Genomic DNA, 17,338 nt, shown 5'->3' on the forward strand with positions numbered 1-17,338 from the left:
TATCGCCAGCTTCTGACTGATACCCAGCCCTAGTCCTGAAGAAGTCAGACTGCAGATGGCGCTGTCCTGCCTCCACTGGTAGGAACACAGCGCCAAAACCTGTTTAAATCAGCCGACCGGACACGTCACCGCAACATCACTGTAACATCACTTGACCACTCTAAGGAAGACTGCTAGTAAGTAGTCGAAATGGTCAAGTATGAAAAAGAACTAAAACTTAATCTGAAAAAAGAATCTCTTAAAATAAACAAATCTTCCTTGTTGTTTTGGAAGTAGTAAATAGCCCCATATACCCACCCATCCTCGGGGACAGAGTGGCGGACGGTTCGGCACTCCCTCTCCACCTTCTCCACGCTGAGGTCGTCATTGGGGAAGTCTCCGAGCTCCTGCATCAGGCCCGAGTCTGTGCTGTATAACTGAGACATCAGGAAGTCCTCCAGATCCAAGGGGTCCACCGCCTCGTACGACTGCGGCTGAAGGAGCATCGAAAAGAAACCAGTTACAAATCAGGAAAAATCTAAGAATGTACAGATGTGCAGATGGTTTGAGACTGATTTTTTGGGGGGTATTTATATGAAACTATAGCATATGTAAATCATTATATTACATTTTATTCACTGTAAACTGTTATATTGGCCTATTAAAATCTTAAAGGGCCCATATGACACTATTTTCAGATCTATTTTATGTTATACTGTTGTTTCTTCATCAAAAACATACTCTGAGCTGTGTTTTGTTTCATTCACACATGTTTAACACACAAGCCCTGTAGATTTAGACTGAGTTCTTCTCTCAAAAAGAAAACATTCTGTTCCACCTTGTGATGTCATGTGGTAATTGCAAGTCTCAAGTAAGTCTCAAGCCTTTCACCTCAAGTCAGAGTCAAGTCCCAAGTCAAAGACAGGCAAGTCCAAATCAAGTCTCGAGTCACTGGCTTATAAGTCCAAATCAAGTCCAAGTCGTCTGCTTTGAGCTTCAAGTCATTTCAAGTGTTTAAACAAAAGTACCAAATATAGCTTAGATTTTTGCAATTTATATGATTTTTAAGATAAATTATTATACTTTAAAAAAAAAAAATCATAGTGTATTTAGATATGAGTATTTATAGAGTATATAAGAGTTGTAGAAATTAATTTAGTTAAATTTTTCCTGTTTAAATGTCTTGACAAGATCTTAGTGTGAATTATTACGGTCAGAACAGAAAGAATTCTCGACTTGCTTCAAGTCTTTTCAAGTCATATGTTTCCAGTCCGAGTCAAATCCCAAGTCTTTGACCTTAAAGTCCAAGTCGAGTCCCAAGTCTTAGTCCATTTTATCAAGCCAAGTCTCAAGTCCTAAAAATAGTGACTCAAGTCTGACTCGAGTCCAAGTCCCGACCTCTGACTCCCTACACTTTCACTAGAATCACTGATTACGATGATGATTTCAACCACGGAATTGCCATTTTCTGCAGCAAATAAAGTACATATCCTCATAGTTACATTTCACTATAACCCTACATGTATGAGCTGGAGTCTGAAGTAAATACAGACCTATGGGCGGAGTAGGTGAAAACAGACATTTTCAGAACACTCCACCCTCAAATGCTAAAACATGCATCAGTCTATCAAAATACAACCAAAGGAAACACCATTATAAAACCATGGTTAAAGGTTCTGTGGATTTTGCACAGCATGTCCCCTTAAATGTTTTCCAGGATTCCTCGGCTGTATTGGAATGCTGGTTCATCCGTCCACACGAAAATTGATGTACGATAAATAAATGCATTATAGAGAAGCATGAAATAGGTCAGGATCGTGTTTCATAACAACTGTACAACTTCTCCTTCTCACCAACCACCACCTAACGCAACATTTGGCTTTTCAAGAAACAAAATAAATAGTTCTAAATAATAATAAAGTGTCTCTAAATAAAACAAAACCTTATGTACATGCACCACCATTAAAGAAACTCTGTCTTATGCTAAAGTCACACTGATAGTATTTTGTGGTTTTTCTATACCAAAGTTAACCTGACTCATGGGTTTACACTAGCCACAGACATAAACAAAGGAGGGGGTGTGACCAGCAAGTTTAATCCTGTATTTTCTAATGGCCCATACCTGCCAAGCAACAAATGAATTCATAACACATTTAAGCCTGTCACAATGGCTTTAATTTTCAAGTGTGATATATTGGTACAGAGAACGCTAATACTAAAACTGCTCTGACACAAAAACATTAAAACAAGATAATCCAAGTACACACTAGCTCTCTATCCAACAGCGCATAAACTTCAAGATCCTCACAGACCTTGTCCAGCTGCACCGCCCCTCCCGCCTCCTCCGATCAGCCCATTCAAACCTCCTCACTCCCACTGACAAATCAAAGGACTGTATCTTGGGGGACTGTTCGCCATCACTGCTCCAACCCTCTGTCCCTACGTCTAAGGTACAGTGTGGAACTTTCTGGCTGTAACCTGCACCTTTCCATGGAAATTGAAAATTAAATTCAGACTTCAGAACATTCACCATGGAAATAGAGAGATTTTATGTCACACTGTGGAATATTACTAACCAGACTAGCGCCACCCAGTGCCTCCGCTCAATTTAATTTCTCTCCAGTGACTAGGTCAGAAATCGGAAAACACTAGACGGTTTACAAGAACCCCGGAAATTGTAGACCGCGCATCGGCCAATCAGCGAAGAGCTGTGAAGACAAATTCAAGCGTCTGTCTGGTCCCTTTTGTGGTACAGCACAACTATAAACAAAGCCATAGAGATGGATGTAGACGAAGACATACCTTCTGTGTTGGCAACGATTCCCAAGATCGAGGATATAAAGTCGTAACAAAGAGAATGTTTGGTGATTTTTATCAAGGGGAAAGACGTTATTGCCCTTCTTCCTATGGGATTTGGCGTATTACATACATCACGACCAAAGAGCAGTGATTGGTTAAATAAAAAAAGTACCCGCGTACCATCGAGCAAACGAATCCTAATGCTGCGAGGTCAGACGGTTTCCACCAAGTGAAACATTTCCATGGTCAAATAATAGTCAGGTTTGTGGAGAAGCAAGCCCACTCACGACAAATGGTTATCCAAGTTTTTCAGTGCCATAAAAACCAAACCAACAAACCAAAATGAAAAAAAAGAAGAAAAAACAAGAAAAACAAGCTTTTAATTTGGTCTACTGATACTTTGCAGTGACAACCCACTGGGCATGTTTTGCATGTACGCCTGTGGTCGAATATTCATCAGCTACCGTGGTAACACAAAGCACACAATAGCAAACCCTACCAAAAAGATTTGAGATCATCTGAAAACTCAAGAAAAATACAAAATGGATTTAAACAACATGATACGAGCATGGTCATGGTCCAGATCACCTGTTGTAGTTCCCACTAAGTCAAATCTTTTGGCTCAGATTGTGTTAAAACAAGCACAGATTTTAGGAGCAGTATTGAAAAAGTTGTCTTTACTTTACCACACAATTTTGAGACACTGTAAGAAAAAATAGATTTATAATACACTACTGGCTGCTGGAAAGAAGTGTATCACAAGAAGATGGCTTAGTGATAAAGTTCCTTGCCTTGAGGATTGGATGAATGTTGTCCAAACTATTTACGTAATGGAAAAACTGACATTTTATTTTCATTTTATGAGACCTGACTTTGACAAATTTGACAATTATTGGAAAACTTGGAGAGTGTTTGTTGCCCAATTTAAATCAGATTTTAACTGAGTTTGACCTGATGAAACCATTGTATTTTTATTTATGAATATATTTTTTTCTTGTTTTCTTATTATTACCAAGCATTTTTTGTTCAAGCTTGACAATTGTTGTTATACATGTACAGTGACTTTCTTTATTTTTGGAAAAGGAGAAAGGGGACTGTAGTTGACGTGCTGTTTCAGTGTACGATATATTATTATTATTATTATTAAAAAAACAAAAAACAAAGCTCAGATGAAGTCTAACTTGAGTAACAAACTTCAGACAGATCAGAGCCTCCAGTTAGCATCACACCTCCAGGGAATGCTGCAAAGTATCCGTTCTGAGGCTAAAAAGTTACATATTGTGGCTTTAAATAAATGTTAAAATCTGCTTTGTGTTAGACACCAGGCACAGTCTATTTTTATCCCCCCCTTCCCCAGAGCCTCTGCGCTTCAAAAGACGGCTGCTTTCATGAACAGTACAAACAGTTCGATTTTTCACACGTGTCCTTTTCAAACGTGTCACATGACCAGAGCCGTGCCGCTGCCAGGGCGGCTGAATGGAGTTTGCTCAGGGAAAATAAAGAGGCGATAACATCTCGAGATATAAAGAGGAACAGAGTAGGCCAGGTGTTTCTGTGACAGCAAACAGGGAGGCGGGCCAGTCTGATCTCACTCACAGATGGACAGTGGAGGGGCAAAATGAAAATGTGCTTTCAAAGAGCAGGTGAACTAAATATGGTCCACCCACTTAGAGGTTAGAGGTGGAAAAATGTATTGTTGCTATGGAAATATGTAAAGTTAGAATATCAAGAATACTGTCTATAATTTCACGAACGAATTGAAGAGTCTAAAAGCAAAAAAGATATCTCCGTTTTGAAAAATTGCCATTCATTTTTCTTTTCTGTTAACATCTTCTACAGGTATTGACTTTTTCAAATGGCACTTATCTGGTTTTGCAAATAAACGCAAACTCTTCAAATATTTATGTTTTATTATGCAACAGTAATGAGTGCAATTTGACAACAGAAAGGCTTAAAATGAAATGCAATGAATGGAGTGTTCAGTAATGTATTGTTTGGACCACAGTGACCCCAGCCCTTTGGGACCACAGTCGGAAATTAGCCATGGGTTATAATCCAGTATGTTTACATTCATGTTGTATCATGTTTGTCCCAATCAAATAAATAAATAAATAAATAAAATCAGTCTGGAGATGATTAAGAGACTTCTATCTGTGTTTGGTGAAGCTCAGAAGCTCAGGACCTTGTACAGAAGATTAATGTAACCACAGTGAATGATGTGAACTACATGTCCGGGTTTGTTTTTAATGAGGGAACAATATTCTAACACGGTTAAAAGCTCAAAAGTCAATTATGCATGTGTGTTATTTAAACAAAAGGTTAAAAAGGGCTGCAAAAAGGGCAGATTAAAAGGTAAAGACACATACAAGTCATAAAAAAGGATAAGATATAGGAAAAACATGCCCCGGAAATCCTGCGTTCCTCCATGTTTTTAAAATCCATATCTTCAAAAGACTCATGATCTTTCAGGTCTCAGATTGCATAAACCAATGATGCATCTCAACTTTGAAGATAGCGGCTATTGCTTTTTAGCCAGGTTGGCGCCACCTAGTGCATCCACTCAGTTTCATTTCTCTCCAGCGACTAGATCAGGAATCGGAATACACTAGATGGTTTGCAAGAACCCCAGAAGTTGTAGACTACGTGCCGGCCAATCAGCGAAGAGCGTTGAAGCCATGACGCCTAAACTCAAGCACCTGTCAACAGTAAACAAAGTGGTCGAGATGGATGTAGATGAAGCCATACATTCTGTGTTGGCAACGTTGGATTTTAAGCCAGAACAAAGAGAATGTTTGGTGAATTTTATCAAGGGGAAAGATGTTATTGCCCTTCTTCCTATGGGATTTGGGAACAGCTTAATATACCAGTTAGCCCATTAACGTCACAACCAAATAGCAGCAATTGATTAAATAAAAAAAAAGTACCTGTCGACCGTCAAGCAAACGAATCCTAATGCTGTGAGGTCAGACAGTTTCCACAAAATGAATCCGGTTGATGAATCAGGCTACTTGCTTTTAGCTTACTTTTAGCATTTTAGTAATTTTAATACTACAAAAGTCAGAATTACTTTTACTTCTTTTCCAAATTCTATGCAAGTTACATTATTGGTCTAGATTATTTATAGTGTACAAGGGGCCCAAAGCGTTTTCAAAAGCAGGAATGGTGCTTAGTTTAAGACCTTTAAATCAAAGTTTGGACTAGACATGCATTTCTATTTAAACTGTCTTTGAAAATTGTCAACTCAGCATTAGACTTTTAGCAATTCAATAACAAAATAATCCTGAAAAATGCATTATTGGCAGATTTTCGATATAGGCTACAACAAGCACACCGTTGTTCAGTGACATACAATAAATCACAAATGTAATTCTTTTGTACTGCGGATTAATAATACAAACTAAAGGTTACACACGACTTCAATGACAGGATTAGTCACAGCCACTCGTGAACACAACAAATTCCTCTCCGTTCAGACATGTCTTTACACATCTGCCCTCCCTGGGGAATATATTCTCGGTTTTGCACAAAAATATCACTGCTAGCATAATTTGTTGGCAATGACGTCACTGCAAACTGGGCCCAGACAGTATTTCATTATTCGCTCTACATATTTGTAAGTGCAGACAAAATGACACACAGCCAGCCTTTTTTCTACACTGAAGACGAGGGCCGGAGCATTACTGATGAAGATAGTGTTTTTATTGTTTCCTGCCCTCTTACGATGAAGGTTTTTAAAGCGCCGGTATCACGCGATTTTTTTGATCTGTTATATAATGTTGTTTTCTCGTCACAAACAGACCCGGAGTTGCGTTTTTGTTTCATTCACACATGTTTAACTCACAAATCCTGCATATTGAGGCTTCTCTGAAACGGAAGCCACTCTGTTCCACCTTGTGATGTGATGTGGTAATACAGGAAGTGCTCCACTGTGTTTTTAAACTCCATACACCATCACTGAATCTCTTGGATGATTTCAGTCCTAGAATTGCCAATCTCTACTGAACTAATGGTAAATGGCAGCTGTTGGAAAAAAGTATTTTGAGCTTTGGATGTGTAGACAGTAGGGATGTAACTAGGGCTGGGTATCATTATGAAGTTGCCGATACGATACATACCTCGATACATGGGCCACGATAAGACACATATCTCGATACAGTGAGCTTTCGATTCAATATGATATATTTCAAATCCATTCAATACAGTTCTCTAAAAATAAAGACTAAATCATGTCTGTGACACTAAAAGTCTTTGTTAAACCAATTTTTGTGTAAAGTTCATATGAAACACAAACATTTTATTCATCAAAACAGTGAAAATGTCAAATGTGTCGCATAAAAAAAGTTTCCTTCCTCTAAACAAGCAACAAAACTGTAGCACTGTAACAAAATAATTTAGTAAAATATACCAAAAAGTACTCTTGGTGATATATCGATACAGCAGCCCACGATATCGATACTGTATCATCACATTAAGCGATACGATATATCGATATTTCAATATTTTTGCACACCCCTAGATGTAACGATATCCAAATCTCTCGGGATGATATTATCACAATATGCATCTCATGTTACGATATTTACTGTCATATTTTCGAGAGGCTGATATAATTGAAGACAGGACACTTTTTTGCATTTAAAATACCTTGACAAGATTTTGGTGTGAATTATTTCCTTCGTAATCCCAAGAATTCAAGTAAAAAACATATCTCTTCATGTTGTCTGCACTGATATCTGTCAATATATTGTGACAACCCACGATATTATAGTGAGAGTTTTGATGATACGATAGCACGATATTGGAATTGTTTTGGAAAAGGGGTCTCCAACCTTTTTCCTCCGGTGAGTTACTTTACAAAACAAAAATGCCAGAGAGCTACTACTAGTTTTAGAAGTCACAAGAAATTTGTATATATAAGAGCCAAAGTGAGCCTTAGATGAAGTACAGTTAAATGCCTATAAAACATAAACCATTATCCACTTAGTGTACAAAGTAATACATGTACAATGGTAATAGGCATTTATTTAATCAAATTTTACTTATTCAGGACAATACGTGTAATTCAGAAATCCCTTGGCGAGCTACTTGGAAGGGGGCAGGGAGCTACTGGAAGATCCCGAGCTACAGGTTGGAGACACCGGGTTTGGAAAGATGAGATTACAACTTCCAGTGTAGTTCCCGACACTGGGCTCGCCGACCGACTGTGATCAAACCCACTGAAGTAAATGTGATCAGCGGTAAAATGAAGACTGCATACATATGTGCTGTTTGGAGTCATCTTGAATTTGGCGCCCTCATCTCTTCTAATCACATGTACCCAGTGGGCTCAGAGTCGTGCGTCAGTGGTGAAATGATTAAAACTGATGTATAGTTGTAATTGTTGATTAGGCGAACATAATAAAACGCTACAGTGACATGTGGATGAAGAAAACTGGGCCTGGGAACTTGTACTCGAGTCTTTCCAAACGTCTTCCTGGTCTGTGACGTAAGTGTGAATAGAGCCAATAATAAGAAATTACTTAAACATGTGCGAATGAAACAAAACACAACTCCGGATATGTTTTTGATGAGTTAACAGCATTCTAACATGGCTAAAAGTTCACAAGAGTCAATATTACGCAATATGGGGCCTTTAACACACAAACCCGGCACATTTAGTCTGAGTTCTTCTCTCAAATGGAAAACTCTGTGTTCCACCTCCTTTTTTCATGGATTCCAGCTTCCTGACTCTGAAGTTTTTGTTTTAGTATTTCCTTTCATTTATAGTCGATATACAGAGTTGCCAAAACTTAGTGTCTTACTACTTTAGACCGGTCTTGGTCTCAATTTTTTTTTACGGTCTTGGTCTCGTCTTGGACCCAATCATGTTTGGACTTGGTCTCGTCTTGGACTCAACCACGTTTGGACTCGGCCTCGTCTCAAACTCGACCTCGTTTGGACTCGGCCTCGTCTCAAACTCGACCTCGTTTGGACTCGGCCTCGTCTCAAACTCGACCTCGTTTGGACTCAATCTCGTCTCAAACTCGACCACGACTGGACTCGGCCTCGTCTCAAACTCGACCGCGTTTGGACTCGGCCTCGTCTCAAACTCGACCGCGTTTGGACTCGGCCTCGTCTCAAACTCGACCGCGTTTGGACTCGGCCTCGTCTCAAACTCGACCTCGTTTGGACTCAATCTCGTCTCAAACTCGACCACGACTGGACTCGGCCTCGTCTCAAACTCGACCGCGTTTGGACTCGGCCTCGTCTCAAACTCGACCGCGTTTGGACTCGGCCTCGTCTCAAACTCGACCGCGTTTGGACTCGGCCTCGTCTCAAACTCGACTCGTTTGGACTCAATCTCGTCTCAAACTCGACACGACTGGACTCGGCCTCGTCTCAAACTCGACCGCGTCTGGACTCGGCCTCGTCTCAACTCGACCGCGTTTGGACTCGGCCTCGTCTCAAAACTCGACCGCGACTGGACTCGGCCTCGTCTCAAACTCGACCGCGTTTGGACTCGGCCTCGTCTCAAACTCGACCGCGTCTGGAATCGGCCTCGTCTCAAACTCGACCGCGTCTGGAATCGGCCTCGTCTCAAACTCGACCGCGTTTGGACTCGGCCTCGTCTCAAACTCGACTCGTTTGGACTCGGCCTCGTCTCAAACTCGACCTCGTTTGGACTCGGCTCGTCTCAAACTCGACCGCGTTTGGACTCGGCCTCGTCTCAAACTCGACCGCTCTGGAATCGGCCTCGTCTCAAACTCGACCGCGTTTGGACTCGGCCTCGTCTCAAACTCGACCGCGTCTGGACTCGGCCTCGTCTCAAACTCGACCGCGTTTGGACTCGGCCTCGTCTCAAACTCGACTCGCGTTTGGACTCGGCCCTCGTCTCAACTCGCGCGTTTGGACTCGGCCTCGTCTCAAACTCGACCTCGTTTGGACTCGGCCTCGTCTCAAACTCGACCCGTTTGGACTCGGCCTCGTCTCAAACTCGACCTCGTTTGGACTCGGCCTCGTCTCAAACTCGACCACGTTTGGACTCGGCTCGTCTCAAACTCGACTCGTTTGGACTCGGCCTCGTCTCAAACTCGACCACGTTGGACTCGGCCTCGTCTCAAACTCGACGTCTCAAACTCGAACGTCTGGACTCGCCTCGTCTCAAAACTCGATCGCCTCGTCTCAAACTCGACCACGTCTGGACTCAATCTCGTCTCAAACTCGACCGCGACTGGACTCGGCCTCGTCTCAAACTCGACCGCGTCTGGACTCGGCCTCGTCTCAAACTCGACCCGTTCTGGACTTGGCCTCGTCTCAAAACTCGACCGCCTCGTTTGGACTCGGCCTCGTCTCAAACTCGACCTCGTTTGGACTCGGCCTCGTCTCAAACTCGACCGCGTTTGGACTCGGCCTCGTCTCAAAACTCGACCGCGTTTGGACTCGGCCTCGTCTCAAACTCGTTTGGACTCGGCCTCGTCTCAACTCGACCGCGTTTGGACTCGGCCTCGTCTCAAACTCGACCTCGTTTGGACTCGGCCTCGTCTCAAACTCGACGTTTGGACTCGGCCTCGTCTCAAACTCGACCTCGTTTGGACTCGGCCTCGTCTCAAACTCGACCGCGTCTGGAAATCGGCCTCGTCTCAAACTCGACCGCGTCTGGAATCGGCCTCGTCTCAAACTCGACCGCGTTTGGACTCGGCCTCGTCTCAAACTCGACCACGTTTGGACTCGGCCTCGTCTCAAACTCGAGACCTCGTTTGGACTCGGCCTCGTCTCAAACTCGACCTCGTTTGGACTCGGCCTCGTCTCAAACTCGACCACGTTTGGACTCGGCCTCGTCTCAAACTCGACCTCGTTTGGACTCGTCGTCTCAAACTCGACCGTTGACTCGTCTCAAACTCGACCACTCTGGACTCGCCTCGTCACTCAAACTCGACCACGTCTGGACTCGGCCTCGTCTCAAACTCGACCTCGTCTCAAACTCGACCACGTCTGGACTCGGCCTCGTCTCAAACTCGACCTCGTTTGGACTCGGCCTCATCTCAAACTTGACCGCGATTGGACTCAGTCTCGTCTCAAACTCGACCACGACTGGACTCGGCCTCGTCTCAAACTCGACCGCGTCTGGACTCGGCCTCGTCTCAAACTCGACCGCGTCTGGAATCGGCCTCGTCTCAAACTCGACCGCGTTTGGACTCGGTCTCGTCTCAGTCTCAAAGTCTGACATTTGACGAGTGACAAAATGGAGATAGATTTATAAAAACATTTATATATATGTACCAAAATAACTGTAAAATACAAATAAATGTGGAAAATGACAAAGATGGTCTCGATTTGATCTCGATGGGCTATGGTCTTGGTCTTGTCTCTGTCTTGAGTCTTGTCTCGGTCTTTAAAAGTCTCTTTAAAAGTCTCAGTCTTTAAAAGGCTCAGTCTTTAAAAGGCTCGGTTTCCACTTTTAAAAGTCTCAGTTTTGTCTCTGTCTCGACCAGAGACCTTGACTACAACACTCCCTAAACTTGTGATAATTCTACATCAGTGTTTACATCCATATGCATGTGGTCTGTGAGTTCAAACAATCACCGAGTCGTGTTTTCATTGAATGGAGATGCAAACTAAAGCTAATGTATGTTAATCTATGCATGCTTCTGTCGCACGTCTGCTTCTCTGTGGAACCATGAAAGGACCAAGAACACGACTATTGATACGTCGCAGCAGATGTCATAAACATTCCCTGGGAGAGTGACGCAAACTGTAGGCTCTGCTCTGTCTGAGGCTTTGTTAGACTTTAATGTAAGCTTTATTTTAAGATAATCTGATCAGAAAGAGCTGATTTAGGCTTCGTTCAGACTGCAGGGCTTAATGCTCAATTCAGATTTTTTGTAAAATCCGATTTTTTTGCGAGGTTGTGCACATTTCCAATTAAATGCGACTTGTATGTGATCTCCAGTGTGAACTTTAAAGTTTAAACGCCCCAAAAGTGTCCTGCATCTGCATTGGAGGACACGACGACGTCCCACAGCGATCGTACTCAGCGTTTACGGAAGTTGCCTAAACAATGGGCTTGTCTCCCAAACTCCAGTCCAGTTCTTTGGCTCACAGGCTCTTTATTTTTCACTGACATTGGAGCCAGGACTGCCTGTAGCCACACTTGACCATTTCTTTGGCAATCATTTCAGAAACCACCCAGTTCCGATACGACCCCTCCAATTAGGCTTAAATACAGCGATCCCCCCAAATATTAATAAACTCCCTAACCTCGCATTCCCTCCATTGACTAAACTCCGAGCCTGACGTGTAGGTGGGATGAATGCAACCTGGCCGTTCAGACTGATGTCGCATGTCAAAAAATCAGATATGTATCAGTTTTAGGAGCACATATCCAAGTGGCCTAGGTCGCATTTGAAAAAAACTGATCTGTGTCATTCAGACTGTCATTAAAAGATCAGATACAGGTGGCATAGGGTTGAAAAAATCTGATTTGGGTCACTTCAGGCTGCAGTCTGAACGCAGCCTTAGTTGGAACTACAACAGGTGAGCAGATTTGTGTTAAACAAGCCCCTCTCAAAAAGCATTACACTTAGATATTCAGTTAGCCACTCTCACTTTTTGCTGAAAACCAAACATCTAAACATGACCATGAAGGCTCGTATTGATCACAGGCTCCTGAAAATATGTTATCTGAATCCATTTTGTATGTTTTCTTGAGTTTTCTGACAATCTAAAAACATCTGCTAACATGTGCATTGCTTCACCGTGGTAACTGATGAACATTCCGCCACACACAAACATGTAGAGCACCCCCAGCGTGACGTCACTGCAGAAGTATCAATGGTATGTCGCTGCAAACGTGTCCAGCACCACAATTTCATTACACCGGCAATGTAAACAAACTGGTTTTGTATTGTCTCTTATCAGACTAAGGACGTCACATTACAGTTTTTTTGTTGTTGTTTTTTTTTTTTTTCATTAGGGTTATCTTGTGCAGAAACTTTTAAAAACATTTTAGTTATTTAACACACCCTAACCACAAAACATTCACTTTAATTCAAATTGTCTAATATTTAAACCTACAAAAGGGAAAAAACACTTGGACATATGGCTCAGACAATACAATATAACAACAACAACTTCTGAAATTATAAATAATTAAAGTAAAAGAAATACTGACAGACATGATGCCAAATAAGGTAGTCTAACCTACTCGATTACAATTCCTCTAGGTATGACCAGCATTAAGAATCTAATCATTAAACTTTCTGAATGAAAAAGTAATGTTTGTATGACATAAAAAGTCTGTTAAAAGCAATTATAATTCGCATTTACTTATTTGGATTGCAGATTCAATTGAAAAAAATGACTTTAGTGCATTTAAAATGGTCACGCATTTCTTAATTCTTACAACATTTATCATTTAACTGAATAATCCTGACATTCTTACATAGACTGGACCAAATCTGCATTGCAAACTTAAACAAAAAACTGCAAAATTATGCGAAATTCCCAAACTTGCATTGATAACTTCCACTTTAAACATTTTTATAAACAAACCAACACTATTTTTAATTGTTTCAGACACCTGTGCATAACATCCCATTGATGCATGTTAAATTACAAACGTCTTTATGCCAACAGCTTAGCGTAGTCTAAAGAGAAATTGTTCACTTACCCTGTTCACAACTGCACTAAAAAGGAAGTAGACAAAATGGCGCAGTCCGGATATAGGAACCTATGCAACATCTGACGCCCAGAGACTTTTTCACAACTTAAACCGCAGTGAAATCAAATTAATGAATTGTTTAATAGTAAATAAAGTGGCCCAACTGAAGGTAAGCGGTGTAACTGCAAAATAATAATGAAGTCTAACCATAATTATTTGACAGCGTGGATACAAAGTGTGTGCAAGCAGGCTCAAAGCTGCGTGAGCTGTTGCAAAAAATGAACCACAAGAAATTCAGGAAGTAAAATTACAAGTCCCTCTATCAAGTGTTTCAGCAGAGAGGAAGTGAACAGCACATGTGCAGTTGAGCAAAAGGGTTTGACAGAAAACGCACAGAGCGGCCAAAGGAAGTGGTGGATCGCCATGACTACAGCACTAACATGATTGAAAAAAAAAAAAGAAAAGTGTTTTGTTTCATTCACACATGTTTGAGTCATCCTTTTTTATTAGTCTGTCTACATCTGCAACGGTCAAAATGCAGTAGAAATGGTTAATTCCAGGGTGGATGATTCTAGTGCAGGTGTATGGAGTTTAAAAACACACTAGAGCAGTGTTTCCCAAACTTATTTCTAGGGACCCATATTTTAAAAGTCACAAACCTTCGCAACCCAAGCCAATAGACATTATTCGTAAATCACAAAATAAAGGTGGATTTGACCATTATTGAACATTAATGAGGATATTTTATTGCTGACGCTGAGTGATTTTGTCTCTCTATTACTCAAGTTTTAAACAATGAAAACAGTAATTGAACCAACAATAAAAGGATCTATAAGTCGCCTATTTGGGCATTAAATGTAGACCATTTCTTTTTCTTTCCAACATTTGATTGAACCAACAATATTGGAACAAAATAGTCAATAAAATAATTACAAAAAGATTAGACATTATACAAATCTTAACATCCAAACATTTCAAACTACATGAAGGTCGTAACAAGGCGACCCCAAAAAAACCCTCTTGCGATCCACCTGAGGGCTGCGACCCGGTCTTTGGGAAACCACATGACATCACAAAGTGGAATAGTGTTTCCGTTGGAGAGAAAAACACAGCCTAAATATGCAGGATTTGTGTTTTAAACATGTGTGAATAAAACAAAACCACAACAACAGGGCTGTTTGTGATGAGGAAACAACATTATAACAAAGACCAGAAAGAGACTCGGCCCATTCATTTGTGTCTTTTATAGTGGACATTGAGTTAATTAGTGTGTCTTTTAAGTGTTTTGAGACAGACTCTTAATGGGGGGACTAGGTTCCTCTGTCTAAATGGGCACTATCATGTCCAGGATAAAAAAAAAAAGTATATATAAAGATCAATAGGAGTTTGTGGCTGCACTATGATTAAAAAGGAGGAATTAAAAGGGAGTCTAAAAACTTTTTGAGGCGACTATAGAAGCTTGTCAGAGATGTTGGTCATCAAAAATTAGTTCTTGTTTAATTGTTAACTTCACATGGATTCAACACCAAAATGTCCCCAGCATCCATTAAAGAGGACAGGTTATAAAAAATATAAATAAAAATTAAAATGAATAAAATCTAAATGCTAAGGTGTTCATTCACCTCCAAATAGACAGAAAATCAAACAAAAAAATATATTGCAATATACTTTATTCTTCGGGTCGTAGGAGGATATGAGCACTTTAATTGTGAACATTTTTGGGCTGATCGCTCTTGTATTTCCATTTATACTCATGAGTCAATTCAAGAAGACAAATCTGATGCACATGCGCAGGACAAACTGATGACTTATGGGCACACACAGACTGGGGCACAAATAAATACTGTTGCCAAATGTCGCAAAAATGTTCGATATATCTGCGAAAATCCTATCCCAATAACAAATAACTAGGGATGTAACAATAACTGAAATATCGTGATATTGTATCATCAAAAGTCTCTCAATAATATCGTGGACCATCACAATATATCGAATTACAAGTTCCTTTGCTTAAATTCATTGTTATGGTGCAGCAGTAGTTAAAAAGACAGAGAGAACTACATAGACCATGATCCTTTGCTCCATTTCAGTGCAGACTACATGAAGAAATAACAGTTCTAAGCACTTTTAAGTCTTTCTTCTTTGGATTAAGTCTTGTCAAGGCATTTTAAAAGAAAAAAGAAGCATGAAGTTCACACTTTTTTTAGCCTCCATAAATATCGAGAAAATATCGTACCGAAAGATTTTACGTCCCTACAAATAACCCATAGTTAAAACTGTGAAACAATCATGAGGCTACAAGTTATAGGAATGAATTTGGAGCTGAATTCCATATTAGGAACGATAATTTATTTAAGAACAAAATAGCAAAAGAAAAACATAGGTTAATGCAAACATTTTAAGACCAAAATGACAAGATCAGAGCAGCAGTTACAGAAAGACGGGTGACAATTTTTCAATATAAAGGCAATTGGAGCCAGAGCCGATGGAGCCAGAAGCGCCCCCGTGCTCACTTCCTATGCGGGTTAAATATGTCCAGAAAAATTGTGTCTATGTTAATTAAACCAAGCGTAAAGAAAGCAACATTACTGGTAATACTGGTACATTCAGAAAAAAGCAGCAGAGAAAAGAAGTCTGTTTGCGAAGCAGTAGTTTACAACATACACCACTAATAAGTCGATCTAATAAGTGTCTCTAAAAATAGAAACCGTTTAAAGCAGTGGAACTAAACCTCTCCTTATGGGCCAAACACGACTGCAAAAATATGCAAGAATCAGCCCAGAGATTATGGCATTAAAATCCCTCTGTGTGTGTGTGTGTGTGTGTGTTAAATCCAGCAATAATATTAAAGTCATGTTTGTGTAAGCTGCAGGGGAGACCAGGGCCATTTATTTTGAAATAGTGGTTTAGGGGTGAGCACTATTAAAAACAAATACCTTTTCTTTTCTTTTTTTTTTTTATCCCAGTGATAATATTCAGACCTTATTATGTAAATCCATCGTAAGTGTGTTAAAACATGGTGCTAGTATTAAACAAAAGTGAATGGACTATAACCTTAAAAGTAAAAAAAACAAAACATTTCGGCAAACTAATCATCCAAATATCGACAATAATTCTACACTTTGCCACATTTTTTCCTCCAGCTACAAAATAACATTTCCAGAGAGCTACTAATTTTATTTGTCACTAGAAACTGAGTAAATATAAAAGTCACAGCCTTAAATGGGGAACTGTTAGATGTCTATAAAACATAAACCGTTATCTTAAGGCTGCTCGGTTATGAAAAAAATCATTATCACGATTATTTTGGTCAATATTGAAATCACGATTATTCAAACGATTATTTTTTAGTTACACTATGCATTTATTCAGGGTTTCTCTCTCTAAAAAAACACTTTATTATTGATAATTTACGTAAAACTTTCAAATTGAAAATAAATATAGGCTACAAATAGGAACCTTAGAGCAGTTTTGCGATGAATAAAATATAAAAGGAATAAAATATACTTTGAAAATGAAATAAGGCAGAGGAAAAACATAAACGTATCCAAAATAAACTATATATCCAGCTGTTCTACAATCTCTATATTTTAAAAAATGAAATAAATATACTTATATATATAAAAAACATACCAAAATTGATGATAACACTGTCTTACTTGCAAATTGTGAGGTTTATTGGGACAAACTGTGCAACAATTCGGCACGAGGCCTTTTTTTTTTGGCTGACGAAGGCCTAGTCCTCAAACGTTGCACAGTTTGTCCTAATAAACCTCACAATTTACAAGTAAGTTGATGTGCGGGATTTTTCTCTATGTTCTTGGGCTGCTCCCTCTCCTCCAACGCACCCGTCTCAAGTAACCGATGTGCGAAGTTCTCATTCTTTTACATGAGTTTGGAGATCGAAATTCAATTAATTGC

The 17,338-nt window shown here is 40.2% G+C and overlaps 1 protein-coding gene across 1 annotated transcript in view; it reads right to left on the reverse strand.

Annotated features, from left to right (window-relative positions):
• dock8 (dedicator of cytokinesis 8) overlaps nucleotides 1-17,338 on the reverse strand; it is a 176,461-nt gene that overhangs the window by 119,711 nt on the left and 39,412 nt on the right. Inside the window, exon 3 of the mRNA XM_055161427.1 lies at nucleotides 298-473. Coding sequence (XP_055017402.1) covers nucleotides 298-473 — 176 coding nt within the window. The remainder of the gene's footprint in view (nucleotides 1-297; nucleotides 474-17,338) is intronic.

This window comes from Boleophthalmus pectinirostris, unplaced genomic scaffold (genome assembly GCF_026225935.1).
Source record: "Boleophthalmus pectinirostris isolate CB_2022bp ecotype Guang Dong unplaced genomic scaffold, ASM2622593v1 HiC_scaffold_4, whole genome shotgun sequence".
Classification (NCBI taxonomy): domain Eukaryota; kingdom Metazoa; phylum Chordata; class Actinopteri; order Gobiiformes; family Gobiidae; genus Boleophthalmus; species Boleophthalmus pectinirostris.